This window comes from Neospora caninum, chromosome XII, assembly GCF_000208865.1.
Source record: "Neospora caninum Liverpool complete genome, chromosome XII".
Taxonomy (NCBI): Eukaryota; Apicomplexa; class Conoidasida; order Eucoccidiorida; family Sarcocystidae; genus Neospora; species Neospora caninum.
Window position 1 is genome coordinate 2,965,037 of NC_018398.1, and position 14,947 is coordinate 2,979,983.

General features: G+C 63.7%; 1 protein-coding gene across 1 annotated transcript; it reads right to left on the reverse strand.

Moving 5' to 3' along the window:
- Positions 1-140: 140 nt before the first annotated feature.
- Positions 141-12,399, reverse strand: NCLIV_063920 (uncharacterized protein; the record flags this gene model as incomplete). The annotated part of the gene is made up of 2 exons (XM_003885943.1): positions 141-3,587; positions 3,871-12,399. The coding sequence occupies 2 exons, from the start codon at positions 12,397-12,399 to the stop codon at positions 141-143; spliced, it is 11,976 nt and encodes a 3,991-aa protein (XP_003885992.1).
- Positions 12,400-14,947: the final 2,548 nt, after the last annotated feature.

Consider the following 14,947-nt stretch of genomic DNA (forward strand, 5'->3'; position numbering starts at 1 on the left):
CTCGCTGTCTCCGTTGACCGATGGTCTCTTGGGGGTCACCGTCTCGCTTCGCGCGTCGTGCACGCGTCTCTGTTCCGCTGCGCCTTTTGTCCGTTTTCTCCCCAATCGCCAGCCCCTCTCCTTTTCGTTGCATGCGGTGCTCACACGTATCTCGGGCGCGGTCGGGGTCCAGGGAGTGCGGCGACGGCCCGCCAGATGTGCTCGTCCGTTCCAGCCACTTCTATCTCACAGTCCCAGCTGAGCAGCTCTTGAAACTTGCTGAGGCCTTCGGCTGTGAAGTCGTGTTTGCTGTGCGGTCGCAGCGGCTTCTTCACGGTGTATCCGGCGCCTCGCTCTTCCTTCTCTCTTTCGAACGCCCTCAAGCTCGGCCCGCTGCCATCTCCCGGAGAGGCCACCGACGCGGGAGACGCCCGCGCAGCTCCAGACTCCTCGTACAGATGGCGTTTCAGTTTCTGAGGCTCGCCGCGGTCGCGCGCGTCCTCTTCGCCGCGCTTCAGCCGCGCCGACTCCCGCAGCCGCGTGGGTCGCGACGGCAGAGGCGAAGTCTGCGGGGAGTCTCGGCAGCCACCGGCCGCAGACGAGAGCGACAAGGAAGAGGCTCTTCGCTGGAGACCCGCCGCCGGCTCTTTGTCTCTCTCCGACCCGCTTCCTTCCGGGGTGAGAAACACCGCAACGCTCTCCTCGTCCTCGTCTTTCGTTCTCGCCGTGTGGAGGTCCAGGGTTGCAGATGCGAGTGAGACCGAGGCGAGCGCGGAACGAGACGCGAAAGATGCGTCTCCGCCTCGGCCGAGCTGCGACACATCGACAGACGCGACCAGCTGCGGATGCGACAGGTCTGACGGCTCCTGGACCTGCCGACTGGAAAACGCTTTCCCGTCTCTTGTCTCGCCCTCGCGCGCACCGAGCAAACTGGGTTTCCTCCCGACTCTCTGGTCGTCTCGCGCGTCCGCCGAACGCTCGGCGTTAGTCCGACTCGCTGTCTGGCCTGCACCGCGCGGACTCTCTCTCTCTCGTTCGGCTGCCTCGTGCCGCCTTCGCTCCCTTCGTCTCCCGCGCTCGTCTTCCAGCTTGCTTTCCTCGGCGCTCCTGTCGACTCCGTCTCCTCTCCCTTGTCGCTCCCGCTCAAAGTCCTTCCCTTCGAGGTCGCGACGGCCGACGCGGAGCTCCCGGCGGCGCTCGTCTCCCTTCCTCGCCTCGGGGCCGGTGCCCGCCAGTTTCAGTTCCTGACTGCACTTGAGGCCCGCCGGAAACTTCGCTCCGTCCCGCAGGGTCCCGACCTCGCCCTTTCCCTTCCGCCTCCGCAACTCCCGCCGCTCCTCTCTGTCTAGGTCCGGTCCTCGGCCGCCTTCGTCCCCGCGGCACTTCTTCCTGCGCCGCTCCTCCTCGCGATCGTCCTCCCCGGTCGCCGTCTCGCCGTCGCCTCGGTCTGCACGCTTCCGCAGGCGTTCGCGGGCCTCCTCGCCGGTGCCGTCCAAAACGCCGACTGGGGTCCGACCCTCGACCCCCCGGCGGTCGCCCTCGCGCCCCAGGTCCGACCTCTCTCTGTCTCTCTCGCGTCCCGCTGCTCCGCCTGCCACCATCTCCTCGCGGACTTCTCGCGGGTCCAAGCCCGCGAGTGCGCGCTGGCGCGCCTCCAGCGCGAGTTCTCGCGCTCGCTCCATTCCGAGCACCTTCACTGAGAACGATGTCGACGCTCGCTGGCCATCGAGAGTCGTCCAAGTCGCCTTCCACCGGTGCTTCGTTTTGTCGTAGTGGATGCCCAGACCCCCGCCCGTGGGCGACGCGCTCCCCGGCGACATGAAGTGTCTCGGCGACACTAGCAGCGCCGCGCCGGCTCCCGAGTCCAGGAAGGGAAACGCCTCGTCCCCCACGAACCCAAAGTCCTCGCCCAAGTCCCAGTGCTCGTCCGAGGCCTCGTCGAGCGAACTCACAGACTGTCGGCGCGAGCTTTGAGGCGGCGCGGCGCCCGCAGAAGAGCCGGGTGCGGCGAGCGGCGAACGCAAAATCGAGGCTGGAGACGCAGGCAGCGAACCACTTGTGGGGGAGGTCGGCGCGGGCGTTTGCCCTCGAGCTGAGTCCGGTCTCTCGCCCTCAGAAGCCGAACAGGCCGGACGCGGTCGATCCCCCTCTTGACCTTCCTCGCCCTTGTCTGCCTGGGTCGACAGAGGCCCAGAGCTGGCCGGCGCCGACAGTGATGGTGCGCGAGTCGACGCAGCTCCTCGAGCAGACTCCTTCTCGCTTTGCGGAGCGGTTGCCTGAGCGTCTCTCTCTTTGCCTTCTTCCCGCTCAAATTCATCGTCCACACGTCCGTGGGGGCGTGCAGGCTCCGAGGTCCCGCGCGCCGACGGCGCCGAGTCTCGGCTCGGGGGAAGCACAGAGGCCGCGTCTCCCGCCATCGCCCCTGCCCCGTCGTCTGTTCGCGCCCTGTTCTCAGCAGCTTCGGCCCCCACTCCTGTTCTGCACAGTCCTTCCTTCGTCCCGTCTCCGCTGCCGCCTACTTCGCCTCCATCGCGCGTGTCCACCCTCGCGACCTCTCCTTGCCGCGCCACCTGGATGTCCTGCTCTCTCGCGTCTTCTGCCGCTCCCCTGATATCGCCTCTCTCTCGGCACGCCTGGGCGTCGCCGGCTCCGTCTGGAGTGTCCCCAGCGGGACCAGGAGCCCCCGTCGTGGCCGCCGGAGCAGGCATCTCCGCGCCGTTGGCCACATGCGGGCGGCGGTCGCGAGAAGACTCCGCAGACTTTTCTGTGCGCCGTGAAAGCGCAGAACGAATGGTCTCCACGGGGACGCAGTTGCCGATGCCGTACCCGAGAGGATGGCCCGTCACGTACTGTCTGAAGCGTACAGCCGACACAAGCGCCTTGAGGCTGCCGACTTTCTCGATCGAGAAGCATCGCACGAACTCATCGTTGGGGCCGTACCGTGAGCACCAGAGCGCCCCGACGTCTGCCTTCTCAAAGAGTTGGACCTTCCGCACGCGCTCGCCACGCTCTGTGTCATACGCGCACACTGCCACACGACCCGTGCACGGGTCACGGATCTTGGTCGGGATGTACACCGGGCCGAGGGCTCTTCTTCCTCGCTCCTCGAATCGGTCCCCCGGTCGCCGGCCGCGGCGTCGTGTCTCGCGCTCGCCTGCCTCCGTCAGCCGCACCAGGCCCTCAAAGCCCGCGCCGTCGACTCGGGGCCTTCCGAGGCGCGGTCGCGGCGACCCCGAGTAGGGCAGCCCTGCGGGTGGGAACGCGACCAGGACGTCTCTTCGCCCGCGAAGGCTCTCGCTCTGTCTCCGCCCGTACGGGCCCAAGAAAGAGGGCGAGGCCGCCTCGCCCTTCAGCGTCCCGCTACCCCCGCGGTCGCCTTCGTCTCGCAGCGCAGAGGGCGACTTGAACAGACTTCGGAGGCTCTTCCGTTCGGGCTCGTGCACCTCCGATGAGGCGCTGCGCCGCATGCGTTTCGGCGACGCGAGCGACGATCCCTTCGAGAGCGGATGCGAGAGCGGAGAAGAAAACGCACTGGAACATGGCCCTTCGTCGCCGGGAGACACCAAACGCGGCGGCCTGTGGAGGTAGCGGCTCAGCGGGAAGGGAATCTGCAAGGGAAACGGGACAAAACACACACGAAGATTGCATGCGCGCGACACGGAGACAGGGACGGTCTACAGAGAAGGCGGCAGACAGGAAGCCCAAACGATCCCCGCGAAAGCGAAAAGCGCGGGACACGAGCCACCGGACACAGACCCGCGAGTGTCGCGGAGAACGGCCGTGTCCCCACCGAGATCACCTCCGCTTCACCGGCACCCGCGTCAAGCTTAGAGCTCTGAAAGGCGGGTTCGAACCGGAGACCGACTGAGCTCTCCTTGCATTTTTTCTCACCGTAGGCGCCGCGTGGAGGCCGTCGCGTCGTGCTTCTCCCTCTTGAGACAGGGCTCGCAGGCGCTTCGACTTGAGTCTGCCGCCTGTCGAGTCCAAGCCACCGAAGTCGACAGCCGCCTCGCCTGCGGCTTGAAGCCTCCGCAACGCATGCAGACGCGCCGCCGACGGAGGCCGACCCCGACGCACGGGCAGCACACTGCCCTTCCTCTCGTCAACGCGGCGTCTCTCGTCTCCGGTCCTGCCGAGAAACGGCGACGGCGTTCGGACCTTCAGCTCGCCCGAGAGGCCCGCAGCGGTCGGGGACGCTCCGGCAAAGTTCGCGAAGAAGAGCCTGGCCGACGGCGACAAGAGACAGGGCGGGGCGAGCGACGAAGGCGAGGAGGGCGAAGAGAAGGTCCACTCTGCCTGCGCAAAGGACGCCGCATGCAAGTACATCAGCGCCTCAACATTCGGCGGAGGCTGAGGCGGGAGGACATCAACGTCGCCTTCGAGAATGGACAGCAAGGGTGTGTCCAGACTGGACGGAAGAGCCAGCTCCATGGCCTGAAGAAGGAAGGTGAGATCTTCGTTGGTCGCCTGTATAAGCCGATCTCGTTCGTCCATCAGGCTTTCTGTGTGGCGGTGAAACGCGTTCAAGACTTCCACCAGCTGTTCCTCTCCTGTCGCGGCAGACTCGCCGCCAGCGCCCCGCGACGGAGGCACAGCGGAGCCCGAATCCGCTACCTCCTCTTCACCATCCTGGCGTTGATGGTCATCAGGCTCTGCCCGTCGTCCTACGTCCGCCAGCTTGTCAAGTGCGCCAGGAGCCGGCGGAGACGCGGCGCGCGCATTTTGACGCAGGCGGGCTGCCGGGGACACCTCCGGGTCTGCATGGTTCCCCTCCGTCTCCGTTTCCGCGCCTGTCCCCTGCCGCTCCCGCGCCTCGCGAACGAACCGTTCAGTCTCCTCCAGCAAGACGGCAATGTCCCGCGTCGCCAGCGGCTCGCCCTTGGCCAGCATCGCGGCCCTCACGGCGACTGATACGCGCGCAGCCAGCTTCTGGTTCGCATCGAACAACTTTCCGCCGACGCCGAAAACCTGAGACTGCTCCAGCGCAGACCGCGCCGCCGCTCGAACAACGTCCAGCGCCTGTGGAGGCTGTGCAACAGGCACAGAAGGAGAGGAAGAAGAAGCCGACGAAGAGGAAGAAGAAGACGAAGCGGAAGAAGACGAAGACGCGAGGGAGGAAGGTGACGCCTCGGGAGGCTGCACGAGTTGTGGGGAGAGTGGGTGCGTCGACGACCGCGACGACAGCGAAGCGGGGCTCGAGAAGCGAAGAGAGAGGGACAGCGGCGGGCGTGAAGCAGGCGAAGACGGATGGGCAGAGAACGACGTGGAAGAAGACGGAGAGATTGCATGAGGGAAGGAAGACGCGAGTAGACCTCTTCCGGATGCGTTTGCGAGATGTGGAAGAGAAGGAGGCGACGGCCGAAGCAAAGATGCGGAAGACGACTGGACCAAAGAGACCGGCTGGCAAGCCGCCGGAGACAAAGGACTAAGAGACACTCTGTCTCCAGGTGTCTCTTCAGTGTTCATCCTCTCCGCACTCCTCTCGCCACTTCGCATCTCTCCCTCAGCCGCTTGCGATGCATTCTCATGCGAGGCATCCCCGTTTCCCACCGACGTCTCCCCGCCGACAAGCTTGTTCACCTGACGCGTCGCCTCCTCTGTGTTGCCCACGGTCTTCGTGCCTCCACCTGCTGGCATTCTGTCCTCGGAACGACTGTCTCCGCTGCCGCCTGTTTCTCCCTCGCGCTTCGTCTCCCCTTCCGACCCTCCCGTGGCTGGGGCCTGTCCCGTTGTGCCTGCTGCCTCAGCTCCGTCCACACTAGCCGGCAGGAAAGACCGAGCCGCACTGCTGTCTCCGTTTGGGCCCCTGGGGGTCGAAGGGACAGGGTGTTCCCTCGCCTCGGTCGGGGTTTCTGCAGCTCCTGTGTCGTCTGGACCGTCGCCTTCCCTCTCAAGTTTCCTTCTGAGTTCGCCGCAGATGTAGACGGCGACATGGAGAGCCTCTGTGAGCTCGGCGAGCTGGACGACCTGCAGATCCAGTTTCCGCAGATGACTCGCGGTCGACAGCGCCCTCTCCAGCATCTGTCTCCATCGATTGATGAAGGGGACAGTGTCGATGCGAAGCGAGGTCGTGGGGGCCTCGGCACTGCTCCCTGCTGCCCCACAGCCGGCCTGTACGTCGCCTCGGGCTCCAGCCTCGCGCGGCGCCCGCGCCGGAACGGCCTCGCCTTGCTCAAGCCGGCGATACAGCCGCACTGCCATGTCCCGGACGGAGACAACGGGCCGAGGGCGACTGGGGTCTGCGGAGACAGTTTCGCCGGGGCACGAGGCAGAACATGAAGCGAGGGAGGCAGCAGCGGGTGAGGCGCCAACGGTCGCGGACGGACCCGAGGCAGAGACATCCCCACTCGAGTGCGAAGAGCCAGCCTCGGAGGGCGCCGGCGCGTCCCTTCCATCTTGCAATTCGAGGCCTCCTGGTGCGCGGCTCGCTCCAGTCTGCGCTGCCTCTTTGTCGCAGATCTTGGCCGCTTCTTGCCCCGTCGCGGATATTGCGCCTGACCCCGTCACAAGTTGGTCTCCCTCCACGTGCCCAGCTGTCGAGACGCAGTCCCCCGATGCCGGCGTCTCTTTTCCGGTCTCCTTCGCTGCACTCTCCTCGTCCTGGGAAGGCCGAGGCGCACCCTGCAGTGCCGAGGCAGTGTCGGTCTTCCCGGCTCCGGGTGCTCCGAGCGCTGCCGGCCTGCTCACGTGTGCGGCGGAGACACCCTGAAGGGATCGGAAGAGGTCGACGAGCCCGGCGAGGGGCGCGTTGAGAGGGTACGGGGCTGCGTCGCAGAGTGGCCGTTTCCGGGCCGTCGCTGCCCCATTGGTCGGCAGACAAAAGGAGACACGTTTGTGAGGCGATGCAGGAGACAGAGGAGCAGACGACGGCATCCCCGCGAAAGCAGTTGTTCCGCTCGCCACAGAAGAAAAACAGAGAGAAGCCAGTGCGGGTTTACAGGACGCAGGCGTGGTAACAGGCTGGTAGTGGGGCAACGAAGATCGCAGGGAGAGCGACAAACTAGGACGAATCGACGAAGTTGTGTCTTTAGGGGCTGTGGACGCCGCCGCCGGCGAGGGGCGGTGGGCGACACCGTCGGCAGAAGACGCGTCTATTTTCGATTTTGCTACAGAAAGGCTCGATGTCTGAAGACAGGACGTGGCGGATGAGCCCTCGTCCCGAGCGGTGTCCTTCGCTTCATGGCTCTCTGTCTCCTCTTCCCTCGTCTCCTTGTGTCCCTCGTCGCTCTGTTTCGGCGCGTCGCTCGCCTGCACGTCCGACTTCGCGCTCGCTGCGATCCTGCTTTGCCCCAATGAGACTGGCCCACGCCCCGCTCGCGCACTCGGCGCCTCCTGCTCAGACGGCGTTTTACCGAAAACATCCATGCCATCTGTTGCTCCGGTCGGCCCTTGATCTGTCTTCCTCGGAAACTTTGTTGCTGCGTCCTTCTTCTCGTCCTTCTCTCGCTCATCTTGAGAGAACGCCTCTGTGCTCCCCTTTTCTTCTTCTTCTGTCCGCTCGCCGTCGTTCTCGGCTCCCATCGCGCGTGCCGTCTTTTCTTTTTCCTTCTTCAGCTCGTCGCTGGCCCTGTCGGCTGCTTCCGATCGCAGGTCTTTCGTCTCCGCCACGCGGCAAGCCCCGGCGACATCTCCACTCCAGTGCTCAACCTGGCAGAGCTCGCCGTTCAAGTGGCCAAACGCGCCGCTTGCAACCCCCACACCGCCCAGATCGACCGGCTTTTCGACGGTCGCCTGCCATCGGGGTGTATACACAGTTGGGCTGAGGAGGTCCAGGGCAGTGACAGTGACCGGCGTGTCGGGCGCGCGCAGCAGAGGGAATACGTCCTTCATGAGCGTGGGAGCTGTCGTATCTTTTCCTTCCGCCACCACGCACCACCCATTCTCTTTCTCGCCGTTCTGGTCTCCCGTCTCGACCTCTCGCGCTTCGTGCTTCACGCCGGCCGAGAGAGGGCGGGAGGAAGGAGGCGACGCCGACAGCGGCGCACCTTTCTCCTCGGTCGCGTCTCTCTCGCCAAAGGCTGGAGTCGAAATCGAATTCTCTTCGTCCTGCGAAACGCGCGGGCCGTCCGGATGGACACTGCCCTGAGAGCTGCCCCGCCGCTCTCCGCGGTCTCCCTCCGCCGTTTGCTCTGTCCACGGACTTTCTCCGGACTCTTTCTTCCCCTCCAGTTTCTCAGATGGAAGAAGGGAATCTGCCCACGCCGGCGAGAAGCCGCTCGCCGCTGCAGGTGGTAGACTGGTCTTCATCGGCGACATCGCGTCATCTGACCCCGCCGGGGAGACGTCCCTCCTGGAAGGCGTCGAAACATTCCCATCCCCTTCGTTGTGGTCTTCCTTCTTCCGGCATCCAGTTGCAGCGCGAGAAGCCTCCTGAGGCTGCTCGCCCTGGTCGGGCGTCGCGACACCCGCGCGCCCGTCATGCGTCGCCTGCGCAGGCGTCCGCGGGTCTCCTACGCCCTCTCCTTTTTCTTCGTTCCGTCCCTGTGGATCGTCCCCGTCTCGGGTCTTCTCGCTTGGCGCCTCTCCCTGCCGCGAACTGGCTGCGCCTCCGGCGGCCGAGGGGGACACCACGCGGGCGCCAGCGAGAGGCAAGGCTCCGGCCTTCCGCACGCCGCCGAGACGCAGCTGCTTGTCGACTTCCGCGACGCACGAAGGAAGCACGGAAGTGCCGTTCACGGCCATCTCGAGCTGCTTCAGCCAGACCAACGGCCAGCCCCCGCCGCCCGCGCCGCCCACGTGCTGCCGACAACACGTCTGGCCTGTCGAGCCGCCGTCCGGATGGGCGTACCAGCGATACTGAGACGCCGCCGGAAAGGCCTTCGCCTCGCCGACCCCAGAACTGCTCGGGCCTCGCGGCGAAGCCCCGCCCGATCTCTCCTGGCTCGGGGTACCCGCCCCTCGCCAGCGTGCGCTCGGAGAACCCGCCAGAGCAGAGGCCTGAGGCGAGCAGGCCGCGGGTGACGCGGTCTGACACGCGCCAGGCGGAGACGGCGCCGCCGCTCCCGGGGGTTCCTGGCGCCCGCCCGGGAGCGGCGGCTGCGCGAACACCGCGGGGTTCGCGCCGTCTGCCTCGTGCTTCGGAGAGAACGCAGCAGCCCGGAAGGAAGAGAGAAGCGAAGCCGGAGAAGTCGGCGAAGCCGCCGAGTTCGGCGACCCTCTCGACCCGAGAGCGGGGCAAAACCCTTGCTGGTTTGGAAGCTCCGGGATATGCGCGACGAGGCCAAATTCCGATCCGGCGTCCGCGAAGAACGCGGTCTGTGGATGTGCATGGATGGCCAACGACGCGAGCGCACGCGCGCGGTGCAAGCGACTTTTTGTGTGCTTCTTCCGACTGCGCCTGCGATCCTTCCACCCTTTCTTCGGGCTCACTTGGACGGCGCCGCCCACTCGCGGAGCCTCACGACCCTGTGCAGAGCACGGCGAACCTAAGAAACTGCCGGAGTCGCCAGTCGCCCCCGGCGGGAGACCTGTCAGCTCGGCTGCGCGCGGCGCGTGCCAGCTAGCTGAAGACGCCGCGAGTGCAGACGCGCCACCAGGCGACCCTGCGAGCGCAGAACAGAGGCCGTTGCTTGGGCCTTCGGCGAGTTTCAGGCGAAGTGAAGAGACTGCGTGTGTCTTGCGGCCTTCCGGGTGAGGCCCAGACACGGGCGACGGCGACAGATTCGCAGAGACCCCGGAAGGGGACACCATCTTGGTGGGGTCGGATGCAGCTCTTGCGCCGTCGGCATGGCCTGCGTCCGTCCCGTGTTTCTCTTCTTTCATTTGCGTCCTGTCTTGGGGCACGTGCGTCTCGTCCCTGTGCCCCACCGCATTCCACGACGCCGGCTCGTCGGCCTCGCGGCCTTTCCCTTCTCGCTTCCCCTCCTCGCCTTTTACATCCTCCCTCTTTCGACACGGGCGCCCGCTCTCGGACTCTCTCGGATTCGGCAGCCGCCCGCGCTTGTCCTCTCGCACGTCGCCGGCGGTTTGTCTCCGCCCCGTATGCCGGCCTCTGCCCGCCTGCTCAGACAGGGAGACGTCGCAGCTCTCGCCCTCCACCGCGATCGCGTCAACCTCCTTTTCACCCGGCGCGTGTCCACCGGCGGGCCCCGAAGGCAGAGAGGCGCCTGCCTCACCGTCCTTCGCAGGCGAGGCGCCGGGAATCAGCGAGCGAGACGTCGAACGCCTCGTGCGAGACGAGGCGAGGGTTGGCAAAATCGGAGGTCGAGCAGGACGCGCGACCCGAACTCGAACCGGCGGAGTAGCCGTAGCTTGAAGTCGAGACGAGTCTGTCACCCACTGGCGAGCCTTCGCCGCTTGCAGGAGACCCAGGAAACTCGCGGAACTCGAAGGTGAAGACGCAGAAGCCGCGGCAGCGCCTTCAGTTCCTCTCCGATCAACGCCGTTCTCACGCGCAACGCCAGCCTGAACCCCGGCAACGCTCAGGGGCGGCTCTGCCCCAGCTGAGGGCCCCGCGTCGAGCTCCGCTCGAGACACCACGGCGTCCCTAGGCCTCGTCGCCGGCGCACTGCCTGCTCCTGCGCTGTCTTCCGGATGGGTCGCGCATGGGCCGTCCGCAACGCGCTTGGAGCTCACGTCGCTCATATCGCCTCCCTCCTCGTCGTGTTTACATGAGTCGGTGCGAGCGGCGGGGCCTTCCGAGGCGCTTCGTCCCGCCCGAGCCTCCGTTTCCTCTGGGTCGGCTGACTCCGCCGCGTCTCCGGCGCGTCGCTCTGCTTTCTGCTCCACGGGTCCTGGGTCTGAGCCGCACAGGGCGGTATTGCCCGCATGCGCCAGCGCCTCCGCCCACTGCGCGATCACCTCACCTCTCGGAAGGCTGTCGTTGTCCGCCAAGTAAGTCAAGAAGAGTTCGGCGAGCGCGACAGCCACCTCCGGCGCATAGTGCGCCAAGGAGAACACGGTCATCTTCTTCTGACCCCGGAACAGATACCGCGCTCGCCACTCCCGCTTCTCAGCGTTGAACTGACACTGGTACGGCACACACAGTCGCCGCGGGGACGCCGAGGACGGACGGCCGACAGCTCGAACGGACCGCGCCGGAACGCGACCCGTCCCTACGCCAGCGGACACAGCAGACGAAGAAACGGACAAAGCGGAAGAAGACGAAGAGGAAGAAGACGGAGAAGAAGAAGACGGAGAGGAAGAAGACGAAGAGGAGGAAGAAGAAGACGAAGAAGACGCAGAGGAAGAAGACGAAGAAGAAGACGAAGAAGAAGACGAAGAAGAAGACGAAGAGGAAGAATACGAAGAGGAAGAGTACGAAGAGGAAGAAGACGCAGAGAAAGAAGACGCAGAGGAAGAAGACGCAGAGGGAGAAGACGCAGAGGAAGACGCCGAAGACGAGGAACAGTGGAGAGTGTCAGTGGACAGAGTCGACGCATCCCTATTCGGGACTGTCCCGAATTGGGCCGAAAGGAAACATTCAGGCAGTGAACCGGACGGAGCGGCCGACGACAAGAAAGGTGAGGCCAACGTTGTGGGTTGAGAGCGCGCCTCTCCAGTGGCGGGTGCAGAAGCGTTCCCTGAATTCCGTGGCTGGGCTGCATTTGACGAAAAGACACCTGAGCAAAAGCTCTCGCTCTTTGCATCCACGTCGCTCTCCCCCTGAGGACCGGCCGCACTCAACGTTCGGCCTCTCTCCTCCTCCGGGGTACGCCGCGCTGCCGCCTTCGCTCCTGCTGCATCTGCTGACGTCTGCGGCGGGTTCGAACCTTTGTCCTGGTTTCCCAGCCCTCCCAGCAGCGACGCCTTGGGCGACGCTTCCGTCCCCTGCTGAGGCGCCAGAGAGACAGCCGACGCAGACCGTGGTGCTCCAGAAGGGAGCGACGCCACAGAGGCCGACAAGGAAGAGGCCGGCGAGGCGCCTGGAGCCAGCCGAGGCGACGAGTGCTGAGAGTCGGCGGGGAGTGGCGCAGCGACTCCCGCGCCGGCTCGGGTGCGAGGGAGAGAGACATTTTGGTTGGAAAACGAAAAATTACGGCACCCCGCAGGCGGCCCGGGAGCGGCAGACTCCCCATGGTCCCCAAGGTCGGGGGCGCTTTCAGGTTTTACAGAAGTGCTTGCGAGTTTGGAAGCAGAAACTGGAGGCCGCGTTCGCAAGCTGCGCCGAACGCCGAGGGTCGCGCCTGCATCCGAGGCAGAAGCGGCTGACAGACGCAGCGGCGACGTAGAGCGGGAGACATCCGGAGACGAGGCGAGCGAGCCTGTGCGCCGAGCCGTCCGGCGAACGCCGAGGACGGACTTGTTCGAAAGAGGGAACAAACCAGGTTCTCGCCCAGAAGGCGCCTGTTCTGGACTGAGAGGGGCGTTCGGGGGTGCGGCGACACCGCTTGAACCTGCCCTCGAAGTCTCCGGCGAGGGCGGCGGCGGGCCGTTGGCGGCAGCCGACAGCCGCGGTGAGGTTCGCGGAACAAAGGCCATTGTGACAAAGGAAAAGACAGAGAAGAGGGCAAAGAGCCAGAGCGAGGCTGCTCACCCGAAGGCGGAAGCGCGTGGGAGAAGCGGAGAACGCCCTGGCTTCTCGAGAGCGAACACAGAAACAAAGAGAAGACAGAGGACGGGCATGACCGCCTACATGAGCGTGGCGCCGCGGGGTTAACGACGTGGCAACACGTGAGTCATTTGAAAGCTGATGCGGCGTCTAGGAAACAAACCGCCGACACACGAGCGAGACACTCCAAGTCGGCTAGACGCAGTGCACATACACCACAGCGCCAAAGGAAGGCCATTCGCGCGCGGACTACAAAGACAAACAAGCGCGTGCTGGAAACATCCCTAACACGGGAAAAGACGGAGTCCGTCCCCTTCCCTCAGTGCTGCGCGTTCATATGAATGGATGCATGCACGTATACCTGTAAGTTGTTCTACCAAGTCACATGGCGTCTTTTTGCCCCGCGCCTTATATATATCCGCAGATGTCCATCTCGATGCACCCGAATCCACGTCGAAATACACATCTACACGCGGAGGCACAGCCGCCGAAAGGCCGCCATACTTTGGTGAGGCATCAGCTGGAGTGACAAGACGAGCCGAGATTTTCGGCACACACACTCCGCGCAACGCACGCAGGGGACAATGGTCAGAGAAGGTTGCGAAGCGAGGCACACAAGACGCCTGCTCTAGGTGAGGCGTGGAAAAGCGCAGAAAAGCAGCCAAAGGGGATTCCCGAGAAGTCGACAGAGGAAGCGACCAAAGGGACAGACGGACGGCCGAGAAGCGCGGAAAAGTTAACGAGACGGAGAGAGTAAGCGAAAGCAAAATACAGTGCGAAAGGGAAAAAACGATGCCAAGGCAACGACGTTCGACCCCGGCGAAACGATGCGAAGATTGCAAAGGATCCAGTCGGGATTTTGCACAGGTGAATGGCCAAAGAGACGCAGAGTTTGAACTAAAAGAACGTGGGAACTGTGAGTAAGTCCGGGGTTTGCGAATTGCTCTCGTCTCGTGGAGAGACGCGAATCGGCGCAGTGGCCCAAGAAGCGGGGAGAGAAACGAGAGGCGCTTCCATTCGCTTCGTATGGGAAAACTTTCTGCGAAGCGAGTTATGAATGACGAGAAAGAAGGAATGTACCTTTCGCTTTTTGGCGGACAACGTGGTGCTTTTTGAGGGCAGTTTTCGCGCGAAAAAAGAACCCAGAGAGTTGCGCGCGACTACCATTCAAAGGATGAGAAACAAACAGTGCGGACGCTCACCGAGCAAGAAAACAAAACGCGCGAATCTCGCGCAGAGAGAGAACGTCACCCTCCCTCTTTTCACCTGCTCGCGTTCCCGGAGGCCTTTTCTCTCTGAAAACAGGAAAACATGGGGGACCGAGAACAATTGGCAAGTGAACGGCCGTTCCCGTTTCTCAGCCAAGAATGTCACGCAAAAAAAGCGAAAAGCCGCCCAGCCAAGAGATGCAGCTGCTACCCAAAGAGTGAGACAAGCGACGAAAAAAGCGAGAAACCGGGCGCTTTTGCGGTCCAGAGCTCGTGTGGGAAGCGAAGGTGCCGGATTCCACGGAAAATCATGTTTGCCTGGTGTCCAGAGTCCACGGCAACACCACTCCGTGTCAGCGTGCCCAAACCATAGTCCAGAAACACCCGAAAAGACGTCTCGCCGGTCCATCAAACGGTTCAACACTGCGAGAAACATTTCCCAGAAAAACCGACACTCTTCCTCTTCCGCCGCGCTGGCTTCTACCGGCAAACGCGGTGGGTTGTCACCCAACCTCCGCCCGCCAAATCACACCCTTTCTCGGCGCAAGCGCCGTCTCCAACAGGAGGCTGCTCTCGCAGAAAAGTAAAGTTTTTTCGAGGTTTGTTTGCTCCAAGTGAGCAAAATCAAACGATTCCCCGGGAGAATTAGTGCGTGCGGCGCGGGGTGCTTTTCCTCTCAGAAAGCCTGTCGATTTATGCAGTACTCGGCACAGCATCGGGCGTCTCTAAGAAGCGCGACGCGGGTGAAACGGGGGCCGCCGAGTTTGGGCTCAAAAGAGAAGCATGAAGAGAGGAGAATTCGTGTTCTCTTCATTCAGACTCGCTTCATTAACCATGAGATCTTAAGCTGTTTGGTATTGAAGGAAAACCGCGTCTTCTAACCGCAATGTAAAACGGGCTCCCTTGTACACAACGGCCCCACCGCCGAGTGTCGTCCGGGTGCTAGCCAGAAAACTTCGCAGTGCATCATGTGAGAGGATACCGACTGGGTTTTTCTCTCCCATTACGGCTTCCACCGGTTTTGGAATCGCTTTCTGTTCTCTGGGCTACCGCTGTAGTGTTTCCCGATACCGGGTCCCCGTGTCTTCAGGGGGTGCAAGGCTAGAGTCCTGCCCAGCCTTGATGGGTACATTTTCTGGAAACAGGCTGCTTCCAGTTAGGCCACATAGAGAAAAAGAGTACGACAATTCACATGTAAATACGCTTCTGACGGATCATCACCCTAAAGCACCGTATCGCTTTCAGCACAGGAGCATGAGCAAAAAGTGGC